The 26,298-nt window shown below is 36.8% G+C and overlaps 1 protein-coding gene and 1 long non-coding RNA gene across 2 annotated transcripts; both read left to right on the forward strand.

Annotated features, from left to right (window-relative positions):
* The first annotated feature begins 3,855 nt into the window (after positions 1–3,855).
* On the forward strand, positions 3,856–7,950 carry LOC133533803 (uncharacterized). Its single transcript, XM_061872854.1, has 3 exons — positions 3,856–4,022; positions 5,774–5,850; positions 7,505–7,950. Exons 1-3 carry the CDS (start codon positions 3,935–3,937, stop codon positions 7,700–7,702), a joined length of 363 nt encoding a protein of 120 aa, XP_061728838.1. The 5' UTR covers positions 3,856–3,934; the 3' UTR covers positions 7,703–7,950.
* Positions 7,951–24,236: 16,286 nt separating this feature from the next.
* LOC133533809 (uncharacterized) lies at positions 24,237–25,921 on the forward strand. Its single transcript, XR_009801925.1, has 2 exons — positions 24,237–24,400; positions 25,546–25,921. It is a non-coding gene; the product is annotated as an uncharacterized LOC133533809 (long non-coding RNA).
* Positions 25,922–26,298: the final 377 nt, after the last annotated feature.

Consider the following 26,298-nt stretch of genomic DNA (forward strand, 5'->3'; position numbering starts at 1 on the left):
CATTTATTAGTAAAAAAATATAAACGTCACTGAAAAGGTCTCCCCTCAGCTTGATGTCAAGTTACCTTTCAGGTATCTTGACGCTGGTCTTCCGTGGAGACCTGTCCAAGCGATCGCGTCTGTACGTAAACTTAAATAACATTACTAAGTAGAGATGAGAATAGGAATCACATTTTTTCAGTTAGCGCTATTTATATATTATGTATACCTAACTTGTTTTCACAACGACATATGTGTAGGACTAATTAGAATTTACCCCGTGGTTCTATGGAATGAGAATAATAAAAACTTAATAAACGTTAAAGTTGGAATTGGCACTTGGAGCTGATTTCTGCAAATTTAAAAGGTACTTTTTGTATTTTACTTTAAAAGACAAAATTGAATGAGAATTTAGTATGGGCGGCGGTATGTTGTTCCAGCATTTCCGACACTGTAGCGCCAATACTGAACAGAGTCTTACAGAGTCAATACAACACTTCCAAATTATTGATAACCAAGTATAAGAATGTTGTTAAAATACCAAAGAGATTGTCAAATGGATGTAATACATATAATACAGCCAAATTAAATATATAATTGTTATTTCGGAGTAGGTGTCAATACGTAGGTACAACTTTACATAGCCGTATCATATTAGTTGAAAGTACCTGGGCGACCGAGCTTTGCTCGGTTATAATTATAACTATTTATTGTAATATGGTGGTGTATAGGTAATAATCTTAACTACATTTTTTTTTACTAAATTAAACTTGTCTAAAACAATAAAAATTAAAAATATATATATAAACTTGAACATATAAAAAAAAACAAAAGTTAGTCACCGGGCGAGATTCGAACCCGTAACACTCGTTTAGCAGTCCGCGTCTTAACCCGCTGGACCAGACGGACAGTGGCCGGTATTACGAAATTAGCGACCATATTCTGCGTCGAAAGAAAAACGCATGAAAACTCGAAAACACGCGTTTTCCCAAACATAAGACTAATCTAGATCGTTTACCCCCAAAAACCCCCATATACCAAATTTCAGCAAAATCGTTAGAGCCGTTTCCGAGATCCCGGAAATATATATATATATATATATATATATATATATATATATATATATATATATATATACAAGAATTGCTCGTTTAAAGGTATAAGATATTTCGCAGTAATAATGACTTGTGTGATCGAGGGCTGTAAATCGCACACGGAAAGAAAAGAAAATACGCAAGAACCGGTAACCTTTCATCGGCGAGTTTCATTCAATTTTGATGATATTAATTTATAGGACCTAACCTTGACATAAAAACCAATATTAGTAGTTTATTTAATTTTCACCATATTCTGCTCCGTAACTCCAAGATCTGGCGAGACTGCATCGTCACAAAGGCAAAGAAGACTCGTCTCGTAAGATTTCTAGTTTTTCTAGTGTTGCTTTATGGTGCTGAAACGAGGACAAAAGGGAATGAACGTAAACGCATATGCTTTGTAAGTGGTACTGATGAAAGATACTGCAGATATCGTGAACGCAGCGACGCACTGATATATGTATTCTCTAGGAGCTCAAGGTTAAATAAATATTTTCGGCAATCTTTCACCCGCACATCCTAAGCTACTTAGCACAAACTTAGAACTTAGAAAGGTCACGTTAGGCACAAAGAAGACGACGACATGAGGTCATAGCTTGTTATTCAGGGCAGAGTGGATGGTGCAAGACCCAGATTGCGCCCCTTAATGCGATGGACCAACCAAGTGAAAGTATTCACCGGGCCATCCTTAAATCAATGCGTTCGGAAATCAATTACTAGATAAGCATGTCAAGAAACAATAAAAAAGGCCGTACAACGACTTCAATGACCATGTGCGGGTCGTACATCTGAGCTGATATGATTCTTGACAGTTGATTGTAGTCTTGATAGAAACACTGATTTCGGTATATCTATTTATTGATAACCAAGGTATATGAGTACTAGCTAGGAGCACGTGCCGTACTAGGAGACGTAGCCGGAAAGCGTGCGGTGCGAGAGTGCTATTTCGCAACAGTGCACTCGCTCCTCACGTACGGCGTGGAGTTTTGGGGCCACGCCTCCGACTGGAAGCGCGTGTTCTCGCAGCAAAAGCGCGCCATTCACGCGATGGCTGGTAAGGCGGAGGATACCCCCGCGCGAGACCTATTCCGCGATTTAAAGATTTTGCCCCTGCCTTGTTTACTCATCTTCCAGGTTTCAGTGTTCACACACGGGAACCTGGATACCTGGTGCCTGGCACGGGTGCCTGGCGCAGAGGCACTAACAATTATAGTCTACGCAGTAATAGACACCACAATATGTAGGCTGGTCGCCGAACCACATAAACTCGCCAAGTCAGAGCGATCTGTGTACTATTTAGGCCCCTCTATTTACAATCGCCTGCCGAATTTGGTAAGAGATGCAGCTTCTACCGCGGCTTTTAAGGTTAGGCTGAAGAAGTGGTTGACAGAAGAGTCATTTTATTCATATGACGAGTTTTTTAGTCTACCGATTTTTCTTTAAATGGTAAATAATTTGTGACATAGTAAAATATATGGATATAATTGCATTAATTTTATTTGTAAAATTACACATTAAATTGATAAACTATTGAAAACTCTCCACCTCGACAGGTAACAATTGTTATTAATACCTAAAATATTTGATTTCATTTCATTTCATTTCACGTATAATCGTAAATGAATTCATAAATCTATATAATATCCTGACGCGAGAAATGTGCGATGCTTGCATTGTACAGACCATGACTTAGAAAAAGAAAAAGGCCTGAAAAGCATCAAGTAAATGAAGCCAAGTTCCACACGCGCACCTTCGCCACTGTCGTCGCCTCCATGTCACGCCTCACCCGCTCTTTGTTTACACTGGACTCGCCGCTTATGACAAAAATATTAAATAACACAGAAATATTAAATACAATGAGGATCTAAGTGCTGATTTTGTTTCACGTGTTGCGGAAGGGCATTAGGTTTTGACTACTCAAAGCACACATTAAACTGCAAAACGCGATATGTAAAAAGGCGTTATAATTCAAACAACTACTTAGAACATAAAATTACTTCTTCCTAGCGTTGTCCCGGCATATTGCCACGGTTCAAAGGAGCCTGGGGTACGCTTGACAACAAATCCCAAGATTTGGCGTAAGCACTAGTTTTTACGAAAGCGACTGCCGTCTGACCTTCTAACCCAGAGGGTAAAACTAGGCCTTGTTGGGATAAGTCCGGTTTCCTCGCGATGTTTTTCTTCACCGCAAAGCGACTGGTAAATATCAAATAATATTTCGTACATAAGTTCCGAAAAACTCATTGGTACAAGCCGAGGTTTGAACCCGCGACCTCCGGATTGAAGGTCGCACGCTCTTACCGCTAGGCCATCAGCGCTTCGGAACATAAAATGACTATTTAAACACAGTCCTTATCGAATTATTTGGTTAAAGAAAGCATTGGCATTGTTATATTTAAGTGTGCTTAAGTCGATTTACCAAAACGAAACTAATTATAACCGATCATTTCATACGATTTGCTCTCATTTAAACCAATCACCTTATCATACGTGTGTAATTTTCATTCTTTTTTATTTTTATTTCCGTAACAAATGCAAATATTTAATCCGTAAATATATATGGCCTTCAATAAATCTTTATTAAGTATAGTCGTCAGGTGATTTACTTAATTATCCTGATCTAAATTATAATGCACATTAATTCATGGACGTTTCTAATTGTATTATTTGATAAAGTGTTTAATTACTATAACGAAGAAATCTCTATGTATTCATGATTGACTACGGTTAGTAGTTAAAGCATAACGCGTGGTATAAAAAGACGACAGTGGCAACATAGAAGCATCCATTAGCGAGGCTTTGGTCTGCTAGTGGTGTACAAAGTAGAGTCTCTCCAGCGCGCCCTCCCCGCCGCCGCCGCCATGTCGCCGCTCGCCCGCTCGCTGCTCGCGCTCGCCGCGCTGCTCGCCGCCGCCGACGCCCAGGGACAATGCACTACGAAAACTGTCGGTAAGCACGAACCTGTACTGTACTAAAAATTAAATAATTTTTAAACATTAATATTATTATATTTTGCTCACTGGCACGCGTTATATGTATGTTTAATTAAAATTCTGATTTCATCTCTGTGGAATAGTAACAGAATATTATCATAGTACAGATATATGATCGTAGGCAGTTGCGGGGCAAGACCAAAATTGTATGTGGGCAAGGTACATTTAGTGAGGCCCTCTGGTGGCGCAAGAAATAACGAACATTTATACGTTGTGTCCGAGATATTATACTTATTTGAGGCGCGAGGCCCCTCGAACCGCGAGCTCGCCCACGCCTAAAGCCGCCTCTGTTCGTAGGCTAAGATGGAAGTATGATGTATGTAGTATATTGTACCATTTGTCTATTGATTCTGAACAATAATTATTTTAACAAAATAAATTGGTCCAAATTATCCCTTCTAAAGGAAAATTGAAAAAAGTAAGCTATTTACATAGAATTCATACACAAAATAGTCCTAACCCCTCAGTAAACTCGTATAAAATATATATATTAGATATTAAACACTCGTGCTTTTTCATTATATTATCCGACTGAGTTAAGAAGGTAACTTGGATTGCTAATAATATGTATGGAAACGGAGCTTTCCTTAATTGGTCGAGTAGATTTTACAACGTGGACTGGCGGCAGCCGGCGCCCCGCCCGCCGCCGGCTTTTATTAACCGATTTAACAATTAAAATTTGATTCATATGAAAGTTTATTTTTTCCTCGCAAGTGTGTTGAAAAACGTCGTATGAAACGCGTAGGTATTCTATGGTCATCACATACATCGGCTTTCTTATTGCGCAATTTCGCCTCGTATGTAATGACCAACTTAGCACACTTGTATCACAATGTACTATTGCAGCACAAGGCTGGGCTAAAATCGCCTGCTTAGAAAGTTGGTTGTAGCTTGGCTGAGGGGACTGTGCGTTCTTGTATTTTCTGACGCTTCGCTTTTCAGTACTATCTTTGTTTGTAATATGAACTTTTCTAGTAGTGCACATTGAATAATTTTATTATTATTTTTTTTTTATTGATCTTAGGCCTGGTCATTTATAATATGAATATAAAAGTAAAATATAAAAACACTTATAAAACAATACAAAATACATATAATCACATTATAAAAAACCTAACCTAGGGTGCCGCCAGCAGCGGGGCAGGGCCCAAGCTGCCGGTGGTCAGGGCCGCAGAGAGAGGAACCGCCGCACTATCCGCGCCGTGTCCACGATCACTGTTGTTATTATTATTGATATTTTTTACCGTTAACAGTCTGTTTTCAGGTAATTAAAGTTGCATCGCAACTGGATGCAGTATCACCATAATATTTACTATTTCTAAAACAATGTCATCTTTGCTACAAGCTTTTTATTGCTGACTATACTTTTTCACCAAAGGCAACTAATACTCATCGAGATAATTCTAAAATCCCCAAACACAATTAGTTTGCGTTGTTTCATCTATAAAGTTCCTATGGCCACCTCCTACTGTCTCCATCATCAGATTAAAACAATGGTACCATAATTTAGCATTGTCACCCGCGTAGGTGTGTAACCTATGTATGCAGATTTTCAGGTCAATCGGAAATCGGGAAGTGGGTCATATTTAGCTTTAAGATTTAACCCACACTATTAACTAACATACTAACAGGGCAAGCTAAATAAAAGCTTGTAAAAAAGTTACCTAGGTATAAGTGATTCGAAAATGTTTTTTGTTTTTTTTTCAGGTCAAGTAACTAATCATCACGTACCTCTAACTCCTGTACATGTCGATCCTCCGGGGAGGCGAGTGATAATTCCTAAGGTAAGAAGTTTTTTATAATACATTTACTGTGTTTTCAGCAAGTTGACTACCTACCTTTGTCACTAAAGTCACTATTGAATACAATAACTACTTTTTCTAATAATCAAGAAAATTATGTGTATTTCTATTGTACTACCTAAAAAATTAAATCAAATTATCTACTAAAAAGGGGCATGTTGATGTCTTTTGTTCTATCGTTTGTTTTTCGTCCTCTCGACGGCGGCGACGAGTGATTGATCAAATTCATTATAGTACGCGTAAGTGATTTGTAATGAAGTCTCTAATGAGTTGAGTCTGAAACACATAGTGAAACGTATGCGATTATAGTTTGGTATACGAAGCTTTAATTCAGTGTATGTGAGGGAAATTGGAATGTTTTGTTTGAAATTCCAGACTGATGTGGATTATACTGAAAGTGGGACTGATGCATGATGAGCATTTTTGTAGGCGTTTATACTTCAGGAGACCGGAGAGCGAGTAACTTACAGCGCTTTTAGGATTACACGCAGATATTTTGGGATGAATGAAGACAGGTTTTTGTTTATGGAGGATAGGCAGGCATTTGACCACGATCTCACCTGATGGTAAGTGATGATGCGGTAAGGGTAACGAAAGATTAATTTTGTTAGGTGACTTCAATGACTGTGAATAGGAATAAATTAATAATAGAGATAAATTGAACAACATGGAACAAAATTCTCACATTGTCATTTACTCTGGTAACAAACACGATGTTTGACCACAAATGGATACATTTACGTATACACTCGAGAGGCGGAGAATGTAAAGGAAAGTATGATTGACTTTGTGATAGTGGATAAAAAAGTTAGGAAGAATGTTATAGATGCCAGGGTGATCACGTTCTGGTGATATGCAGATTAAGTAGCTTGTTTAAAAGATGGCGCCAATAACCCCGTACAGATACTGCCAATTTAAAAAGTCAAATGTGGAGAATTTTCAAGAAGTGACATAAACGGTCAGACAGACGGACATGACGAATCCATAAGGGTTCCGTTTTTTGCATTTGGCTACGGAACCCTAAAAATCACCCCCACTTTACGTGTAGGGGAGGTATCCAAAAAAAAATAGCTTTTATTGTACGACTTGGTCGACTTTATTGGTTTATACGTCCATGCCAAAAAACAGCTTTCTAGCACTAACAATTACGGAGCAAAGGCTCGGACAGACAGACATGGCGAAACTATAAGGGTTCTTATTGATGCTACCAGCTGTTATGATACTTTGTACACTGGTTCTAAATACCCTAATGCATATGTACATTTCTGCTTTGTCCAATGGCTAGGGACACACTGTAGATCGTGTCGCTCCCGACGAAGCGTGCCTCGTTATTAAAGGTTAGATTTGACAAATCTGCGCATCATCGTGGATGACACCAACTACATAGTGTAATCTTCTTCTTCCTCCTGCCCTTATCCCACGTTACGTTACGTTGTGTGTGGGGTCTGCACAACTTGTTCTTCTCTTCCATTCTCCTTTATCTTTCGTCACCACAGCACTCACTCCTTTCTTTCTCATATCCTCTTTCACACAATCCATCCATCGTTTTTTGGGTCTACCATCCGCTCTCCGTCCATCAATATTCATTCAACTACATAGTATAATGTGTTTTCAAAATATTGATTTATCTTTCCAGGGTGCTTGCGAGCCATATTTTAGGGAGGTTGGTGAAACGATAGTGTGTTGCAACAGGAATCCGAACTTCTATCCTCCACCCACCATCGATGTACCAGATTACCCTCCCAATTTGTCACCCGTCGATGTTCGCGTTTCTGATCCACTAGGATGTGATTGTCGCATCACCCAGTATTGTTCTGATGATTATAAAATTTAAAACGTTTACGATTTGAATTATTATTTAAATACTATGGCTTTTAACAAACGGACACTACTTATGCACACGTATGAATTGTTTTGTGTTAAAACAACGTGCACTAGCTGCTGTGACTCTTCATCTAAGTTTCACATTATTGTTATAATTGATTTAACGTTTAATTATTTCTAAATTGTTAGTTTTATTTTCTGTATAGTGCACAATAAATAATATTTAACCTTCATGTTTTAAATAAAGATTTTATTGCATGTAATTTGTTTAATTGGAGATCATATCCTTGTTTTTTCTAGTGTAATAAGTAGGTATTGTGATACATATTACGACCCCATTCAACAAGTCTATGATGGGCTTGAGAAATGTGTAGTAAACAGTATATCCAGCGTCAAGCAGACAAATCAACAGAAAAACCAAAAATTATAAAGAGAAACTCAAAACCTAATAAATGAAAGACACAAACTTCAGAAACAAAATCCACTTTCTAGAGAAGACAAATAAAAATTCTCACTATTATACAAACAAGACTACAAAGAACATAAATTAAAAATAATAGAAAACTGCCTAACTGCAAATGGAAGTACAAAAAAGCTTTCAAGGAACTCTTATTGAGAACAAAATTATGGGTACCAAAACTGGAATACAATGAAAAAACTACCAACATAAGAAGTAAAATATTGGAACTTGCAACAATTTTCTGCAAAAAAAATTTACTCAAAAAAGGAAAGCTCATACCTATCAGCATCATAATATCAAATTGAAAGCAAAGAAATTGCACACATCAAATGGTTTGATGAAATAGAGATTTTAATAGCACGAATAAAACTAAAACCACAAAAAAGCCCAGGCAGCGACGGGATTACAAATGAACACTTAAAAGCTTCCAGCAGAAAAATGCACACCTATCTAGCACACCTCTTCAATCTTATTCTCATGCAAAAAACCGTTCCTGATCAATGGACGACATCAGAAATTATCATTCTATACAAAAAAAGGCGACCCCGCTAACATCTCCAATTACAGGCCTATAAGCCTAATGTCAAGCCTGTACAAGCTTTTTTCATCCTGTCCTCAGAAGCGCATCTCCCCTGCTATAGAAAACCAACTACCAGTAGAACAGGCCGGCTTCCGTAAAGGTTTCTCTACGATGGACCATATTCAGGCAATAGAGCAAGTCATAGAAAAACACTCAAGAGTTTAATAAAGCAGTATACATAGCATTCATAGACTTCAAGAAAGCTTTTGATACTATTTCACATGATGCAATATGGAAAGCTTTACATGAATATGAAAGCTCTACAAGCAAAATAAGACTAGAGAGCACAGGCAATATTATTAAAATACAGAGAGGAGTGAGATAAGGAGACCCACTCTCTCCTACACTGTTCATTGCCGTACTACACAGCATTATGAAAAATTTAAACTGGAAAAAAAGGCGTAAGCATAAACGGCAGACACCTCAGTTATCTTTGTTTTGCTGATGACATTGCAGTCTTATCCAACAGCGCACAGGAACTGCAAACTATGATATCAAATTTGCACTCAGTTAGCTATGAAATTGGACTGGAAATGAACTTGAGCAAAACAAAAATAATAACAAACGGAAAAGAACGACCAATACACATACAAGACGAGGCAATCGATTACGTGAAAGACTATATCTATCTAGGAAAACAAATTTCATTTGGAAAGTATCGAAACGAGAAAGAACTGGATAGAAGAGTCACAAAAACATGGTCCAAATTCTGTAGTCTAAAAGACATTTTAAAAAGCCCTCTACCAATGCCACTGAAAAAAAGAGTCATTGACACCTGCTTACTACCATGTCTCAGCTATGGGTGCCAAACCTGGACATACACAAACGCCATCAGACAAAAAAATAGAACCTGCCAGAGAGCACAGGAACGAAGCATATTAAAAAAAAAAACGGCTAAATAAAATAAAAAGCTCAGAAATAAGAGAAAAAACTAAGATCGTAGATGACCTGGAACATTGCATAAGCATGAAATGGAAATGGGCAGGACACATAGCTAGGCTACCTTATACTAGGTGGACGAAGGGAACTACGCTCTGGAAAGGGCCACCAGGCAAATGCAGCGAAGGGCGACCACACACTAGATGGATAGAGGATATATCAAAGCATGTCACGAGCAACTGGCACGCCAGGCCTTTACTCTCGAGGAAGTCCGCTCATTCAAATAAAAATAAATAAAAAGTGTTTAGATATATTTTAAGATACCTAAATTAATATAAGTTAAACTTAACCTCAGATCAATGTACTGGTAATGAGTCGGAATAAAAAGGCTTTCTTATTTTTTATTTTTTTATTATTATTGTGATACCTATTACATTGTAATGTTTGAACAATCACCTTGAGCAACAAATCACGAAAAATTATTAAGCGCTCGTATTCATTCAGCGATCCACTCGGATCCGAACAAATTATTTGAAAAAAATAATAGCGGCACAAGAAAGCTTAACTAAGTATTACTGATTATACACCTAGTCCTGTCTAGTTAACCACACTATATACGAGTAAAATTGTTTTTGGCCGGGTGGATTTCAAAAATGCAGCGAAAAGTTGTCTTGGTCTTTATAAAAATACTGTAATAGTCAAGACTGGTGTTAAGTGTTCCGTACGGTCACAGACATTAATTGGTGATCGATTTAGGTTTCAAGCTCATTTGGTTCTCAATACAAACGGTATGAAATGTCCAATGTAATGTAAACCTTCAATGGCTCGACATTTAAAGTCCGCGACTGTACAATCCTACGACTCGCTATGCCTGGGAAAATGTTGGACATTTGCATGGATAGAGGCAGCCGCCCGCACATCGAAACTTGCAAAGACATATGTAATAGGCACAGTCAGCATCAAAAGTAGCGGATGAAACAACGCGCCAAAAGTATCTGATATTCCGGATAACTTTTCCAAATATAGATAAATTTATAAAATTCGCGCTCGAAAGTATATCTTTTACAGTCTTAGTTGTTCTATATTAAAGACATCACTTTTTGTTAAGCTGTTACAGAATGGTAGATACTTATGAAACGTTATTTGATCCGCTACTTTTGATGCTGACTGTACCTAATGAATGGTAAAAATAAAGACTCAAAACACAATGAAATGGAAGGCCTTATTAGGTTATAAATCGTTTATTTAGATACTCGGAGATTACAGAAAAATGAAAGAAGTCATTTTTTAAAATTATATCTAATTGGTTTAAGAAAAACAAGCTTATGTACGAAACGAAACAATGCAATATGCATTAGGGTTATTATGTAAATCATTGACGTATTAAAAGAAGAGGACGCCCAAATGCCAATATGTCTAAATATATGGAGTAAACTGACATTAGGAAATGCGTTCTATTTAATGCTAATAACACGCCTTTATAAATTTTGTCAAGATAAGTATTTCATACAAAAGTAAACTTAATGCAATATAGTTTTAGTGTCAAATTTGCAAACAGACATTTCAAAACATTGAATACTTTATGGTTAAATGACGTTTTCGTAAGTTGACCATTGTATAAACGTCAAAATGAATAGCGAGGGAATGGAGTCGCTTATACAAATTATTTGAATATTATTGTAATCCAATAAAAATACCAAAATCGAAAATAGAATATAATTATATGTATTTTTTAATAACTACAGTGAGATCGTTGTATAATGGTCTTTGTTTTGAGTGACAACATGCAGTCCGCAGCTGCCATGCAGGAATATACTGCATTAGAAGAACATTTTACTACGAGTACGTAGGTACATAAAGATAAAATAAAACGGAAAAAATACCTACTTTCCTTGAAATAAATTAAATTTGTTGTATAACTTTCTTTTTGATCTACATTTACTTTTGTTTGGAGCTTTCTTTTTTCGCAATGTAATGTAAGCTTACAGTAAGATAGCGGTGGGTTATCGACTTTATTACAACGATTCTATGATTATTGTTATGTTCTTCTTCTGGATATGACGCGAAAATGTTGTGATAGTCAGAATGGCGGGTGTACCTAAATAAATATAACAAAGCTTACCATATTTTTAATAATTTGAACTATTTAGTACCCGTTTTAAAAAAACTTGTACCTCACGGTACTTAACAGAAAACAGTTTTGACAGTCAGAATGGTGACGGGTGTACTTTATTTTGTATCTTTTTTGTACCATCATATTCAATGATAATAAGAGCCAATGTATTTGTGGATTCCAAGTTTTACTCATTTTACGTTTTGCTTGCTATTACACTTACAGGAAAAATTATTAAAGGAGATATAATTTTTCACCCTATCAATTTAATTTTTAAGAAAAAACGCTACGGTACAATTGTTTTTATTACACCAGGAATTACTAGCTTACACGTTTAATCTGATCAGTTCAAATAACTCATAAAATTATGTCTTAAAAAGGGCCAGGCGCGATGTCAAAGATTCCTTTCCAGAATAGTTTTCAACCCTAGAATTACCCCATAAGGGTTAAAAGGAGAAAAGGCGTTAGGGGGAAAAGGGGTTGTATTTTGTATGGGGAATCAGTAAAAAAAGCAGATTGTATAAAAGATGCCTCCATATACGTATTTCAGGATTTTTAATTTGAAATCACCCCTAACCCTTTAAATTAGGGGATGAAAAATTGTCATAAGCCACTTATAAAAAGAAGTGAAATCCCATTAAAAAAAGCGGCCAAGTGCGAGTCGGACTCGCCCATGAAGGGTTCCGTACCATTTATGACGTATTAAAAAAAACTACTTACTAGATCTGGTTCAAACCAATTTTCGTTGGAAGTTTGCATGGTAATGTATATCATATATTTTTTTTTGATTTTTCATTCCGTTATTTTAGAACTTACAGGGGGGGGGACACACTTTTTTTCACTTTGGAAGTGTCTCTCGCGCAAACTATTCAGTTTAGAAAAAAATGATATTAGAAACCTAAATATCATTTTTGAAGACCTATCCTTAGATACCCCACACGTATGGGTCTGACGAAAAAAATTTTTTTTTTTAATTTATATGACGTATTAAAAAAAAACTACTTACTAGATCTCGTTCGAACCAATTTTCGGTGGAAGTTTGCATGGCAATGTATATCATATATTTTTTTTAGATTTTTCATTCTGTTATTTTAGAAGTTACGGGGGGGGGGACACACTTTTTACCACTTTAGAAGTGTCTCTCGCGCAAACTATTCAGTTTATAAAAAAATGATATTAGAAACCTCAATATCATTTTTAAAGACCTATCCATAGATACCCCACACGTATGGGTTTGATGAAAAAAGATTTTTTGAGTTTCAGTTCTAAGTATGGGGAACTCCCAAAATTTATTGTTTTTTTCTATTTTTGTGTAAACATCATAATGCGGTTCATAGAATACATCTACTTACCAAGTTTGAACAGTATAGCTTTTATAGTTTCGGAAAAAAGTGGCTGTGACAGAATCGGACAGACAGACGGACATGACGAATCTATAAGGGTTCCGTTTTTTGCCATTTGGCTACGGAACCCTAAAAACATGTAAAATGTTGCCAAGACGAGACCATAACGCTCGCACTGTCAAAGTTATCAGATCTCTTGTAGAGCCGTGCTTCTAACTCTATATTATTATTATCGAAAGGGTTGGTTTTCTCAGCTCTAGGCTGGTAATAAGCTACATTTACGGGTTATTTACCAAGTAAATGCAGCGGGGGTTGTTAAATTTAAGTTGTTTCCGGGGTATTATTTTCTGTGTCAAGTTGCATAAATTTTCTCACAATTCGGCATGTATTTAATATAGCGGCTTTTTGTAGAATAGTGTAGATATATGATTTTAGATCTAGTAATTTTAAACTATGGTGAAGGTGTTTTGGGATGACGCCTGTTGTGGATAAAACTATTGGAACTACGTACACTTTCTCTTGTCTCCATATCCTAGTAACTTCGTCTTTTAGTTCTGCGTATTTTGTTATTTTCTCTGTGATGGTCTTTTGTATATTGTGTGTGTTAGGGACTGAGATGTCTATGAGATAAGTGGTCTTCTTTATTTTGTCTATTAAAGTGATGTCTGGTCTATTATAGTGGATGGTGCGATCTGTCAGTATAGCGCGGTCGAAGTATAATTTGTGCGTTGTGTTCTCTAGAACTACCTGTGGGTTGTATTTGTAGTATGGTGTATGGTTGTTTTGAATAAGATTATGTGTGTGTGCTAGATTTTGATGAATGATGTTTGCAATTTGATTGTGTCTGTGTGTGTAGTCTGTCTGTGTAAGTGTTGTACATGCTCCGGTTATGTGTTGTATGGTTTCCGGTTGGGTGTGACATCTACGGCATTTGTCATTTGTAACTGTTGGGTCTTTTATGATATATTTTCGGTAGTTTTTTGTGTTAACTATTTGGTCCTGAATTGCGATAATGAAGCCTTCGGTTTCTGGGAACAAACTACCTATTTTCAGCCAAGTGTTTGATGCAGTAGTGTCTATGTGGTTTTGCTCTATGTCGTGGGGATGTCGTCCGTGAAGTACCTTTTTCTTCCAGTTGTCCATCTGTTTCGTTTGTGGATCCTTATCGAGATTTCGCGTTTCAGGTAGTTGGTTTAGATTAAGTGGGGTGTAGTTGAGGTCATTTTGGACTATTGTTTTATGTATATTGCTTGTGTGTGATTTAGTGTGAAAGAATAGGTGTAAGCTGTATATTTGTTTTTGCCATAGGTGGCTGATGTTTATCATGCCCCTACCTCCATTGTTCCTTTTAATAGTGAGTCTCTCTATTGCAGATTTAGGGTGTAAGTGTTTGTGTTTTGTTAATGTTGTGCGTGTGGTTCGTTCTATGGCTTCTATATCAGTTTTGGACCATTTTATAACTCCAAATGAGTATGTTAAGATGGGGATGGCGTAAGTATTTATGGCTTTAATTAAATTTTTTCCAGATAGTTGTGATTTGCATATTTTATTGAGTCTGTTTTTGTATTCACTACTTAATGTTTGTTTGGTTGTAGTATGGTCCAAGCCCTTCAACTGTTTGTATCCTAGATATTTGTATAGGTCATTTGTTTCCAGTGCTGTTATAGTGTTATTGTCGTCTAAATTATAGTCCCCTGGTTGTATTTTTCCTTTTACTATGTGTACTGTTTTACATTTCTCTATGCCGAATGCCATGTTTATATCGTTACTAAATTGTGCTGTGATATCTACTAATTTCTTCATGTCTTTTTCTGTCTTGGTGTATAATTTAATGTCGTCCATATATATGAGGTGTGATATGTGTGTATTTGTTGGAGTGTTCCTGAATTTGTATCCGACTCGGCTTTGGTTCAGTAGATGTGATAAAGGGTTCAAGGCAAGGCAGAACCACATGGGACTCAAGGAAGGTAGTTAAAACAAATCAAAATCACTACCATACCCTACTCTACCGGATTTCTGACCAACAACCTTACAGAGTTTATAAGACTTTTTCGTCAACCACCGCCAAGTGTATTTGGCTCAGTGGTCTAACACAGTGACTTTTATGGACAGCTAACTCTAAAGTTCCGGGTTCGAGACTTGTGAACGTTGAAAGTTTTTTGCTTTTTTTTTTGTGCCTGTGTTCAAATCCCTTGGACAAGATAACTTTTTTGCTTTTTTATTTTTTTTTTCTTTTTTAACTTTTTTCACGATGGATTGTATGGCGTGTCCGAGGCCGATCACGAATAACCTAGAGCTGCTAACATGCGTAGCCTGCAAAGGAAATTACCATTACCAATGCCTAAACATGACCTCGGCGACTTTTAGGGAAAACCAACATGAACTGATTCGGGCGTGGCGTTGTCCTATATGCGTAAATGTTACAACAAGGCGGAAGAATGACTCCACTCCAGTTCGAAAGCAGTTTGATATGACCTCATTAGACAACACAACCATGTCAGTTGACGGTGAAGCAGAAATGAGCCTGATAGAACTAGACCTGCCTGTTTCAAAACCCCCGAATCATTCGCCCAGTAGTCCAAGCGCAACAATTGATCAAATAAGCGCACTGTTAGATGCCAAATTAAATAAGAACAACATAACTATTTTTAACAACCTGAAACAATTAATACACGAAGAAATAGGCTCCGCAATAAGCGACCTTAGGACAGAATTTTCACAAAAGAACCAACAAATCATAATAGAACAGGAAGACCTGAAAAATGAACTTTTAAACACGAAGATCAAAATAGCAAAAATTGAAAAAGATTGTATTTTATTGCAAGAGGAATTAAAAACGCTTAAGGCTCAATATAAGGACTTGGACAATGCAGGAAAAGATGATGCATCGAAAAAATTTGTATTATACGGCCTTGACGAATACTACAATGAAACGGACCAAGAGCTATACGAGCGAATTAGTAACATGTTTGGTGACATTTATAACATAAACATCTATGGCTCGATAGAATCAGTTAAGCGGATAGGAAGGAAAGGCAATCGTCGTCCACTCATTATTGAAATGTTAAGCAAGCGCCTAAAGAATTATATCCTGCAAAATGCGTATCTTTTTAGGAACACCGGTTACGCAATTACAGAAATCCTTGATAGTGAGTCGCTGAAAAAAAGAAAACACCTACGAGACTGCCTCATGATGGCCCGTCGGAACGGCAAACACGCGATAATGCGAAATGACCGCTTATTCATAGATGGAGATGAATATATCCCCACCACCCACATAGAGCACCGTCTCGAGCCAGCTGCAGAATGCGCACCGTCTGCAACAAATTCGGAAGCGACTGGCAGCCCCAAGATCGACGATGTAGAGCATGATAAAAATGAAAGTCGGCCGTTTTTTCGAGCAAAAACCCCCCAAAAGCCGTAGGATTGATATTTTCTACCAAAACGTTCGAGGGCTTAAAGGCAAATTGGAGGCCACCAAGAATCTATTAGCCACGTTTGAAAGTAATATAATAGCCTTAACCGAAACAAGACTAGATAACTCAGTACACGACTCTGAACTGTTCCCCGGCGACTTCAGAGTGGTGCGCGGCGACCGCGCCGGCCGCGGAGGCGGCGGCGTGTTGCTGGCCGCACGCGCGCCCTACTCGCTGCGCGCTTTGGACTGTGGTGCGGACCCGCAGGACGAATTAATCTGCGCGCTCGTTGCGAAAGGACACTTCCGTTTTATTCTGTGTGTTATATACTTAGCGCCTCGAATACATGAGAATCGATATTACTCCACTTTCCAATGTATAGAGAGAATCATAAATACTTACTCTTATCCTATCATTATTGTAGGTGACTTCAATTTGTACTCGGCCACGATAAGTGTACGAAATGCATTTGAAAGTGTTATGTCTTATTGTAATCTTACACAGCAAAATACTGTATTAAATAGTCTTAACCGAATATTGGACTTAGTCCTATCAAATGATATGATTACTGAGGTGACTGTTACTGAGGCCACCGCGGGGTTAGTGTCATTTGAAAAACATCATACTCCTATTAGTATAGAAATGACCTGTCCTACGATATTTAATAAGCGACCTACTCATCAAATTCACAGTCGACCTACTGGCACGCCGCGAGAGAGAAATTATCGAAAAGCTAATTTCATAACCCTATATCATAGACTGGCAAATTGTGATTGGTCCGAGCTATATGATAAAAGTGAAGTGAATGACTGCGTCGAGTGCTTCTATTCCATATTGAATGGTATATTGTCCGAATGCGTCCCACTTAAAAACCCCCAAAAAAATAAAGCTCGTAAAAGCTATCCTGAATGGTTTACTCCCAATATTATACAATTAAACAAAGTAAAAAACTCGTATCACAGACTATTTAAACAGACGGGACATCAATTATACTATGCTTTATTTACGTACTATCGAAGAATGATAAACGTCCAATCGGAATCTGCTATGCTAGCTTTTATTAACAACTTACAAACGAATATTGCAGCGGACCCCTCCTCTTTCTGGGCATATGTTAAAAACCGCCGTGGTTCTAACCAACCTGATACGTTTGGCGACATGTCTTCACAAGAAGTTGTAGACTCGTTTGCCAAATTTTTCAAAAGTGTTTTCCTTCCGAATGCCCCCGCACTAGACGTAACGGCAGCTTGCACTTCTGCTACGGCAGAGTCACAAGATACAAACGGTCGTATCGTTAGCATTGACTATATTAGTGATGCGGATGTTCGCACAGCTATAAATCGTCTGCGACCTAAGTTTACTCAGGGCCCCGATGGCATTCCTCAATTCTTAGTAAAGGACTGCCGTGATGCATTTGTCGAACCACTCAAGTATTTGTTCAATCTGGCATTAAAAAATAAACTATACCCGACGGTTTGGAAAACATCAAAAGTCCTACCAATACACAAATTCGGATCCAAATCTGATATACATAATTACAGACCGATTGCAATATTATCGATATTCGGAAAAGTATTTGAGTCCATTATATATGCCCAGGCGAGAAAGCAGCTGGATGGTTGGTTTTGTGACGAGCAACACGGGTTTTTGCAAAAGCGATCAACCACATCAAATCTGATTAATACTGTCACGTTAATAGCCAATAACTTGGATCAAAGAAGGCAAGTAGATGTTGCCTACTTTGACTTCCAAAAAGCGTTCGACAGAGTAGATTGCGATATTTTACTTAAAAAACTGTCTAAGGCCGGATTTACTGCACATCTTCTTCAGTTTGTAGCTAGTTACCTCTCAGATAGGCACCAGTACGTACATTTTAATGGCTGCAGATCTACTCCATTCGTAGTCACTTCTGGTATTGGACAGGGAAGTAATCTAGGACCCTTAATGTTCCTAATTCTCATAAATGACTTGCCAACAGAAATTAAGTTCTCGACCTGTCTCTTATTTGCTGATGATTTAAAATTAGCTCTTCCGATTAACGATATGAATGATTCCACTTTACTTCAGCTAGATATAGAAGCAACTTGTAATTGGGCATCAAAAAATAGCCTTACCCTTAACAAAGACAAATGCTCGGTAATGACATACGCCCGTGTTCGCCAGCCTATAATCTACCAATACACTCTTCAGAGCAAACCTATGAAACGAACCAATGAAATTAAAGACCTTGGTGTCTCGTTTGATTCTCAACTAACATTTAACCCACACATAGTCAACGTTAGTAACGAGGCTAGAAGATGTCTGGGATTCATCATTCGGCAAGCTAAACCATTTACCAATCAGCACACCATTACCATCTTGTATAACGCTTACGTGCGTAGCAAGCTGGAGACGAATGCCATCATCTGGAGCCCCCATGAGCAGCAATACGTGCTTCTATTGGAAAGAGTGCAAAAATCGTTTGTGCGATTTCTATATAAGAAAATATACGGCGTATATCCTTTCCTATATCCAACGCTCTTCATATATGGTATGGTAAACTATACATCCCTTGAAGCCCGAAGAAACATATACTTAATTAAATATTTTTTCCATATAATACGCGGTCAATTAACAAATTCCCAGCTGTTAGCACAAATACCGTTGCGCGTTCCCCGTCTATCAACGAAACAACTGCGTACTCGCCGTCGCGATCTGTTCGCCATCCCTCCTACGCGGACGCGCGCGCTTGCCTCCTCTCCTCTACACTACGCGTTGAAATTGATAAACGACATACTGGACAGAGACAAGCAGCTTGACATTTTCTTCTCCTCAGAGACAAAATTTTTAAGTGCGTCATCTCGTTACTTAGAAAGTATTGTAACCCCTAGCTCTGTTGTAAAATATGTGACATAATGTTAAAAATCGTTTGTTATTATGGTCAGTTTATATTATGATGTATTGTTTATTTTGTTAGTGTGAATTTAATTTTTACTGTGAAATAATTATGATTGGTCGAAATTTCGTTTGGATGATTTGTACTGTAATATTTGTTAATATAAAAATTAAGTTATTAATGTGACATACATAATGATGACAATTTAATGTAATTTCATAATGACATAATAATATAATATGTAATTAAATATTTGACTGAATATAATATTAGAGTGTATAATCACACGAAAATACAATTACATATTAATAATAACACTATTAGCACGTAAGGTGTATCTGTAAGTGCTGGTATGTATGTATAACAACAATAAACAATAAACAATAAACAATAAACAATAAACAATACGAATCCCCTTGGTAAATACCTTTCTTAATAGCGATAGTGCGTGTAATTACTGTCTTGCTACCGGCAGTTAACTGAAGGGTGGTTTTCCAATGGGACATTATGTTACGTAGAAAGTGGGTTATTTTCGAATCAATCTTATATATTTCTAGTATCTGTAGTAACCAGGAATGAGGGATGCTATCAAAGGCTTTCTTGTAATCAATGTATGTACAGTGCAGGTTCCTATTTTTAGCAGTCGCGTGTTTGTGGATGATTATTATTATTTATTTATTTAATATTAGCACTAACAGATAAACCTTACATGCTAACACTCAGCCTATAACTATATGCCTTATCTTCACAAATTCTACACCGTAGTTAAAATATATGGCTTGGCCGTTTCGCTACCGTCACATGGGCGTAAGGGTGCAAAATTAATTCAATATTCATTATTTTTTATAATCCAGTAATTCTTGTAGTAACGAAACGGCCAAGCCACATATTTTGACTAAGGTGTAGAATTTGTGAAGTTAGGACTTGTATAGTTAGAAGCTTGGCTCTACAAGAGATCTGATAACTTTTTGACAGTGAGAACCTTATGGTTTCGTCTTGGCAACATTTTACATGGAAATGTTTTTAATGGGATAAAATTTTCCGTAAGATTTTTATTTTACAACGTGAAGTAGAGTGGTAGCTCTCGTACTATTTAACGTGTGATATATATATGTATATATATTTTTATTGGTAGAATATACATTTACATAAAATTTCGCCAAACATAACGTTTATCGGCGAATGTTGCACTCATTTACAGTTTTTGTGTACCCGATCTTATCTTATGAACTATTTACCTTATCTAATAAAGAGTACCATCCAAAACCGAGACCATTGTCAGTTAAATCTTCAAAATCTCTTACAAAAAATCCATTTATGGGTCTGGCTTGTAAATAGGGATGTACCCAGTATCTTCTGCGTTTTTTGAGTTGATTATATAAAACCCAAACTAAAATTCACCGCGGTGTTTTGAATAAGTTCCGTTTCCATTATATTAACAAATTATCACCTCGGTGTTCGAATTTCAAATGAACATAAAAGGGAAATGAACGCGGTTCTTCGTGCACCGCAACTCCGGACGAAGATACGAAGAAAATTCGTCCGGTTGTGCGTCAACGCCGCCCGCGAATTCGTCGCTCCGTACGCCGCAACGAAATGCGGCGTCAGTGTGAAATCCGTCAAAGATGAGTCCTCGAGTACTTTAGCCGCAACCTAGAGCCCAGAACAACGGACACTGCCGCAAAATTCGGCACGAGCCAATTATTTATTTAGCGGTTTTGAAAGCTGAAGCAAAACAACCGTTTAAATTTCAAAGGGTACAGGATGTCATGTTAGCAGATTACCCTAAAAAAGTTATTGTTTGTCGTTGGCTGCAGTAAAATATTATATGCACCGACGAGGCAACTTTTACAAGAGTCAGCATCTTTAACTTCAACCATGAACACTGGTGGGCTGATCGTGATGCAAATCCCCATTTTGAACACAGCTTAAAATATGTTTAGGTAAAGTAGGTTCACGCTTAAATCTCCTTATTTTAACGTAGGTGTTTCAGCGTTGTGTTACATTCGGTAGCTTACTTACATAGCTTAATTCATTTTCAGGGCATTTAAAACTAAACAGTTTAGGGCCTAAGCACACCGCGAATTTTGAACGAAGCTGACGCATCTGCAACGCGCTTTTGTAGCGATACAGAATCGATACTAACGCGCAGTCCACGGCACGTTAAAAAGTCGCGGTGTGTCAAGTCCTTTAGTTACACGAGTGACACTCAAGTGATAACGATGATTATTAACTTGCATTTATGGAAGGTGGAGGTAAGGAAAGAATTCTCCATATACCAAAAAGTCTCATAAAAAACCTTAAATAGGTGGCGCTACAATACCTAGAGTACTTGAACAAAAATATCAAATCATAGACAGCGCACTTCACTCCGTCAATAACGCCTAGGTTCTTAGCTACTCTAGCGCTACTCTGGAGAGATTTGGAACTATTATTTATAGCTGACAGCTGGACACTTTTGCAACAGTTCTATCATAAGAGATTTCTCTCCTCTTAAATCCACACTCCATACTTGCATTGATAGATATTAAATGTACAGTTAGATATTTAATGTGGGGTAACCACACTCTGGGACTTTAATTATTTGTTTTATTAGAAAATTAACGATAATTAAATACAGCTAATTTTAACAACGTGGTTAATGTAGTTAACTATTTGGCATTAACTGAGCCACAATTAAGTGTTTTGTATTATCAATTTGAAGTCAGGCTATATATATGGCCTTCAATAAATCTTTGTCAAGTATTGTCGTCATGTGACTTATTTAATTGTCCTTATCTAAATTGTAATGTACAATTTAGATATAATGTACAATTTATGTAATTGTAATTAGTTCATGGACGTTTCTAATTGTATTATTTGATCTATCAAATACTCCGTCTACTGTTTAATTAGTATAACGGAGAAATTTATATAAATATATTAAGAATTGGCTATGTTTATCGGTTAAACCGTATCGCGTGGTATAAAAAGACGACAGTGGCAACATAGAAGCATCCATTAGCGAGGCTTTGGTCTGCTTGTGGTGTACAAAGTCGAGTAAGCGTGCTCCACCGTAGACCGCATCATCACTTACCATCAGGTGAGATCGTGGTCAAACGCTTGCCTATCGTTGTAAAAAAAAAAAAAAAAAAAAAAAAAAAAAAAAAAAAAAAAAAAAAAAAAAAAAAAAAAAAAAAAAAAAATAAAAAAAAAAAAAAAAAAAAAAAAAAGTCTCTCCCTTTAGTTCGTTTTCATAACAAACTTTGATAGTATACGGCAAGGTATCTTCGATGTGGACTGGTCTGTGATCGACGATATGGACACGGAAAGTGCCACAAGTTACTTTTACTCTATTCTGAACACTTTAGTTAATGATTTCGTTCCAAAGCGTAAGTTTTGCTCAACTTGTAGATATCCTCCCTGATATAACAGACCTTTAATTAAAATTATTAAAAACAAATTGAATGCTCATGCTAGGTGGAAAAAATATAATATCGTTATTGATTATGCTGAGTTTAAATTACTAAGAAAAAGGGAAAAGAAACTTAGTAAAGATTGTTATACTAAAGACATTGCCCTCAGTGAAAAGAAAATTACTTCTTCGCCTAAATATTTTTGGAGTTTTATTAAGTCAAAATTTTCTGCAAATGAAATACCTCCTGTATTTTAATGATAAATCCTCCTCCGAAGGCAATATAATAAAGTGATCTCTTTAACAATTATTTCAGTTCTGATTTGTCAACCAACCAATTGTAATCAATCACGACTTCCTTCTCCTCAGCCTTCGTCCCCTTCTGTAGATATTTCTAGTATTAATATTACTGATGATTTAGTATACAAGCATTTAAAAAACTTATGTGTTAATAAGGGTGCAGGTTTTGATAACATATATTCGTTGATAGTTTCTAAACTTTACGCTGAGATGGCGGCTCCCTTGGCAAAACTTTTCAGAAAGTTTCTCAGTGAAGGTATTGTCCCTAGCGTCTGAAAGCAGGCTATCAATGCACCGGTGCACAAAGGCGGTGATAAACATAATATTAAGCTTTATCGACCAATTTCGAAACTTTGCGTATTCGCTAAGGTTTTCGAAAAAATTGTAACGAATGAAATGACTGCTGTGGTCTCTCGACACATTTCTGTGCATCAACATGGTTTTTTCAAAAGTAGAAGCGTCGACACTAACCTAGTCACCTATACCGACCATATTATCAATGCTTTGGATGCCGGTTATCAAGTGGACGCCGTGTATACCGATTTCTCTAAATGATTCGATAAAATAGATCATTCAATTTTACTTCAGAAGCTTTTCAGGATCGGTATACACGATGACCTCTTTAGGTGGTTAAAGTCTTACATTAGTAATAGAAGTCAGGCGGTTGCACTCAAGGGCTATAGGTCGAAGTTTCTACCCGTTCCCTCAGGGGATCCCCAGGGCTCTCACCTGGGGCCTTTTCTATTTGTCTTATAAGTAAATGATATTGATACTATGTTTCAGTCTTCACCCCACATACTTTATGCAGACGACCTATAAGACTATTAGGAATTATGATGATTGTGTTGCGTTACAATCCAATTTGTCACAATTTGAGGACTATTGTCAGCGAAATCACTTAATTATAAACGCTGAGAAATGCTACACTATCACATTTTCCCGTAAACATAATCCTATAACTTTCGATTATAAGTTAGCTGGTAGCAGTGTCTCACGGGTGTCGTCGATCCGAGATTTAGGGATTACTCTGGTCTGGATGCTAAACTCTCCTTTGTTGAACACATAGATAACATTGTGGCGAGAGCATATAAAAAATTAGGAATGATTTTGCGTTTAAGTAAACCATTCAAAAGTACATTCACGTTAAAAGTTTTGTATTACTCTTTCGTCCGTAGTATTTTGGATGCAGAATCACCATATTTACTATTTCTAAAACAATTTGTAAGAAGTTACTTATAAATGATTCCAAAATGTTATTTTACTGCTTTCAGGTCAAGTAACAAATCATCCTGTATATATAGGTCCCGTACATATTGATCCCCCGGCGGAAGAGGTGGACATTGATGATGTAAGAAGTTTTATAATAAATTTACTTTCACTTATATTTAAGTAGTGAATGGAATAAAGCAAAGCAGGATATTCGGATTCTATATCGTAGCAATTTTGTCAAGTAGATATATTATTTTATACAATCAAGCTTTTAGTACGTATGTCACTAATTTATACGATACTTTTTGTATTAATCAATTAAAATGTTACTTTTTCTACTATACTGCCTAAAAAATTAAACAAAATTATCTTCTAAAAAGGGGCACGTTAATGCATTTAGTTCTATCTTTTGTTTTTGTCGTTTTGCCTGCAGCGACAAGGGATTGGTCAAATTTATTATAATACACATAAGTGTTTCGTAATGAAGTGATTACAGATGAGTCTGGAGCACATAGTGAAACGTATTCGATTATAGTTTGATATACGAAGCTATAGGTAATTCAACCATTAAAGACGACGAGTAGAACACATCATTTTTTATCTCCTTGCTCATAACGCGTCGTATATCACGCAGGTTTAGCGAGTTATAAGATGGTTCTAAATAAATAAATATTTCAGGACAATTTTCACACAGTGACCTAGTCCCACATTAAGATCAATAAGGCGTGTGTAGTGGGTAGGTACTACACGAGAATATATAATAAGTATATAGTTCCTAATATATGAGTACTTATAGAAAACATTCCCCAAACCCAGGAATAAATTTGCGATAAACACAAAAATAAATGCCCGGGACTTCCACTACCATCTAAGAATCAAGGCCGTCAAACTTTTATAAGCCAAATATTTATTTAAAATCAAGCTATAACTGAGTTTTAGTTTCAATATAGTGTGGTTTGTTATCTAATTCCTTTTATTTATGAATGTTTATAAAAGTTTGATTTCAGGGAACGCCGCGCTTCGTGTTTTCATTTCATTGCCTCCTCGTCAACGACTTACTCATTGTGTTACGGTTTTAACAACAAATAGTAACTATTACGCGGATTTTGTTCAGCATTTGAAAAGTTAATGGTACAATAAAACTATGCCTTCATATATGAGTTCCCAAAATTCCAGAAAGTGGATACTTTTCCAACTATTTACATAGTTTTACTCTGAAAATAATAAGAAAAAGCGCATATAATACAGGGAATGTGTTTTCAAAATAATGATTTATCGTTCCAGGGTGCTTGCGGGCCATATAGGAAGGCGGTTGGTGAAAAGATAGTGTGTTGCAACACCAGTTTATACCCCAATTATCCTCCACCCAACATCGACGGACCATACTACCCTCCCTATTTGTCACCCTTCACTGTTTCCGTTGTTGATCCTAGGGGATGTGACTGTCACATCACCCAGTACTGTCCTGGTAGTTATAAAAATTGAAACGTTCTCGTGTTGAATTATTATTGAATACTGTGGCTATTAGCAAACGAACACTACGAGTACTTATGTTCACTTATGAATTGTTTTGTGTTAATACAACGTGCACTAGCTGTTTGAATAAAGAATATTTTGAATAATATTTAACCTTCATGTTATAAATAAAGATTATATTGCATTTAATTTGTTTAATTGAAGATCATACCTTGATTTTTCTAATATATCATATCATCATCATTTAAGAGCATGGCTCTTGTCGGTGGAGTAGACGCCAGTTTTCGCGGTCCTCGGCCAAGTTCTTTAGGTCCCTGTAAGACACGACATTTGCTTGTCCTTTTAGTTGTTGCGTGTAACTTGCTCGTGATTTTCCTCTCTTACCTTCCAAAATAGTTTTAAAGAAAGTGTCGTGTCTTATCAAGTGACCTATCATTTTTCCTCGTCTATTCTCTATGGTCCTCAGTAGGTTTCTCCTCTCTCCAACAATTCGCAGCACTTCTTTTTCTTCATATATTGTAATCTTTTAACAATTACCCTGGGCAATAAATCACGAAAAAA

Source organism: Cydia pomonella, unplaced genomic scaffold, assembly GCF_033807575.1.
Source record: "Cydia pomonella isolate Wapato2018A unplaced genomic scaffold, ilCydPomo1 PGA_scaffold_205, whole genome shotgun sequence".
Classification (NCBI taxonomy): Eukaryota; Metazoa; Arthropoda; class Insecta; order Lepidoptera; family Tortricidae; genus Cydia; species Cydia pomonella.

What these genes read in the sequence shown, in the direction of transcription:
- LOC133533803 (XM_061872854.1), top strand. Translation starts at nt 3,935, where the DNA reads ATGTCGCCGCTCGCCCGCTCGCTGCTCGCGCTCGCCGCGCTGCTCGCC. An exon ending in ATGCACTACGAAAACTGTCG is followed by an intron (nt 4,023 to 5,773) that starts GTAAGCACGAAC and finishes TTTTTTTTTCAG; the next exon opens with GTCAAGTAACTAATCATCAC. An exon ending in GGCGAGTGATAATTCCTAAG is followed by an intron (nt 5,851 to 7,504) that starts GTAAGAAGTTTT and finishes TTATCTTTCCAG; the next exon opens with GGTGCTTGCGAGCCATATTT.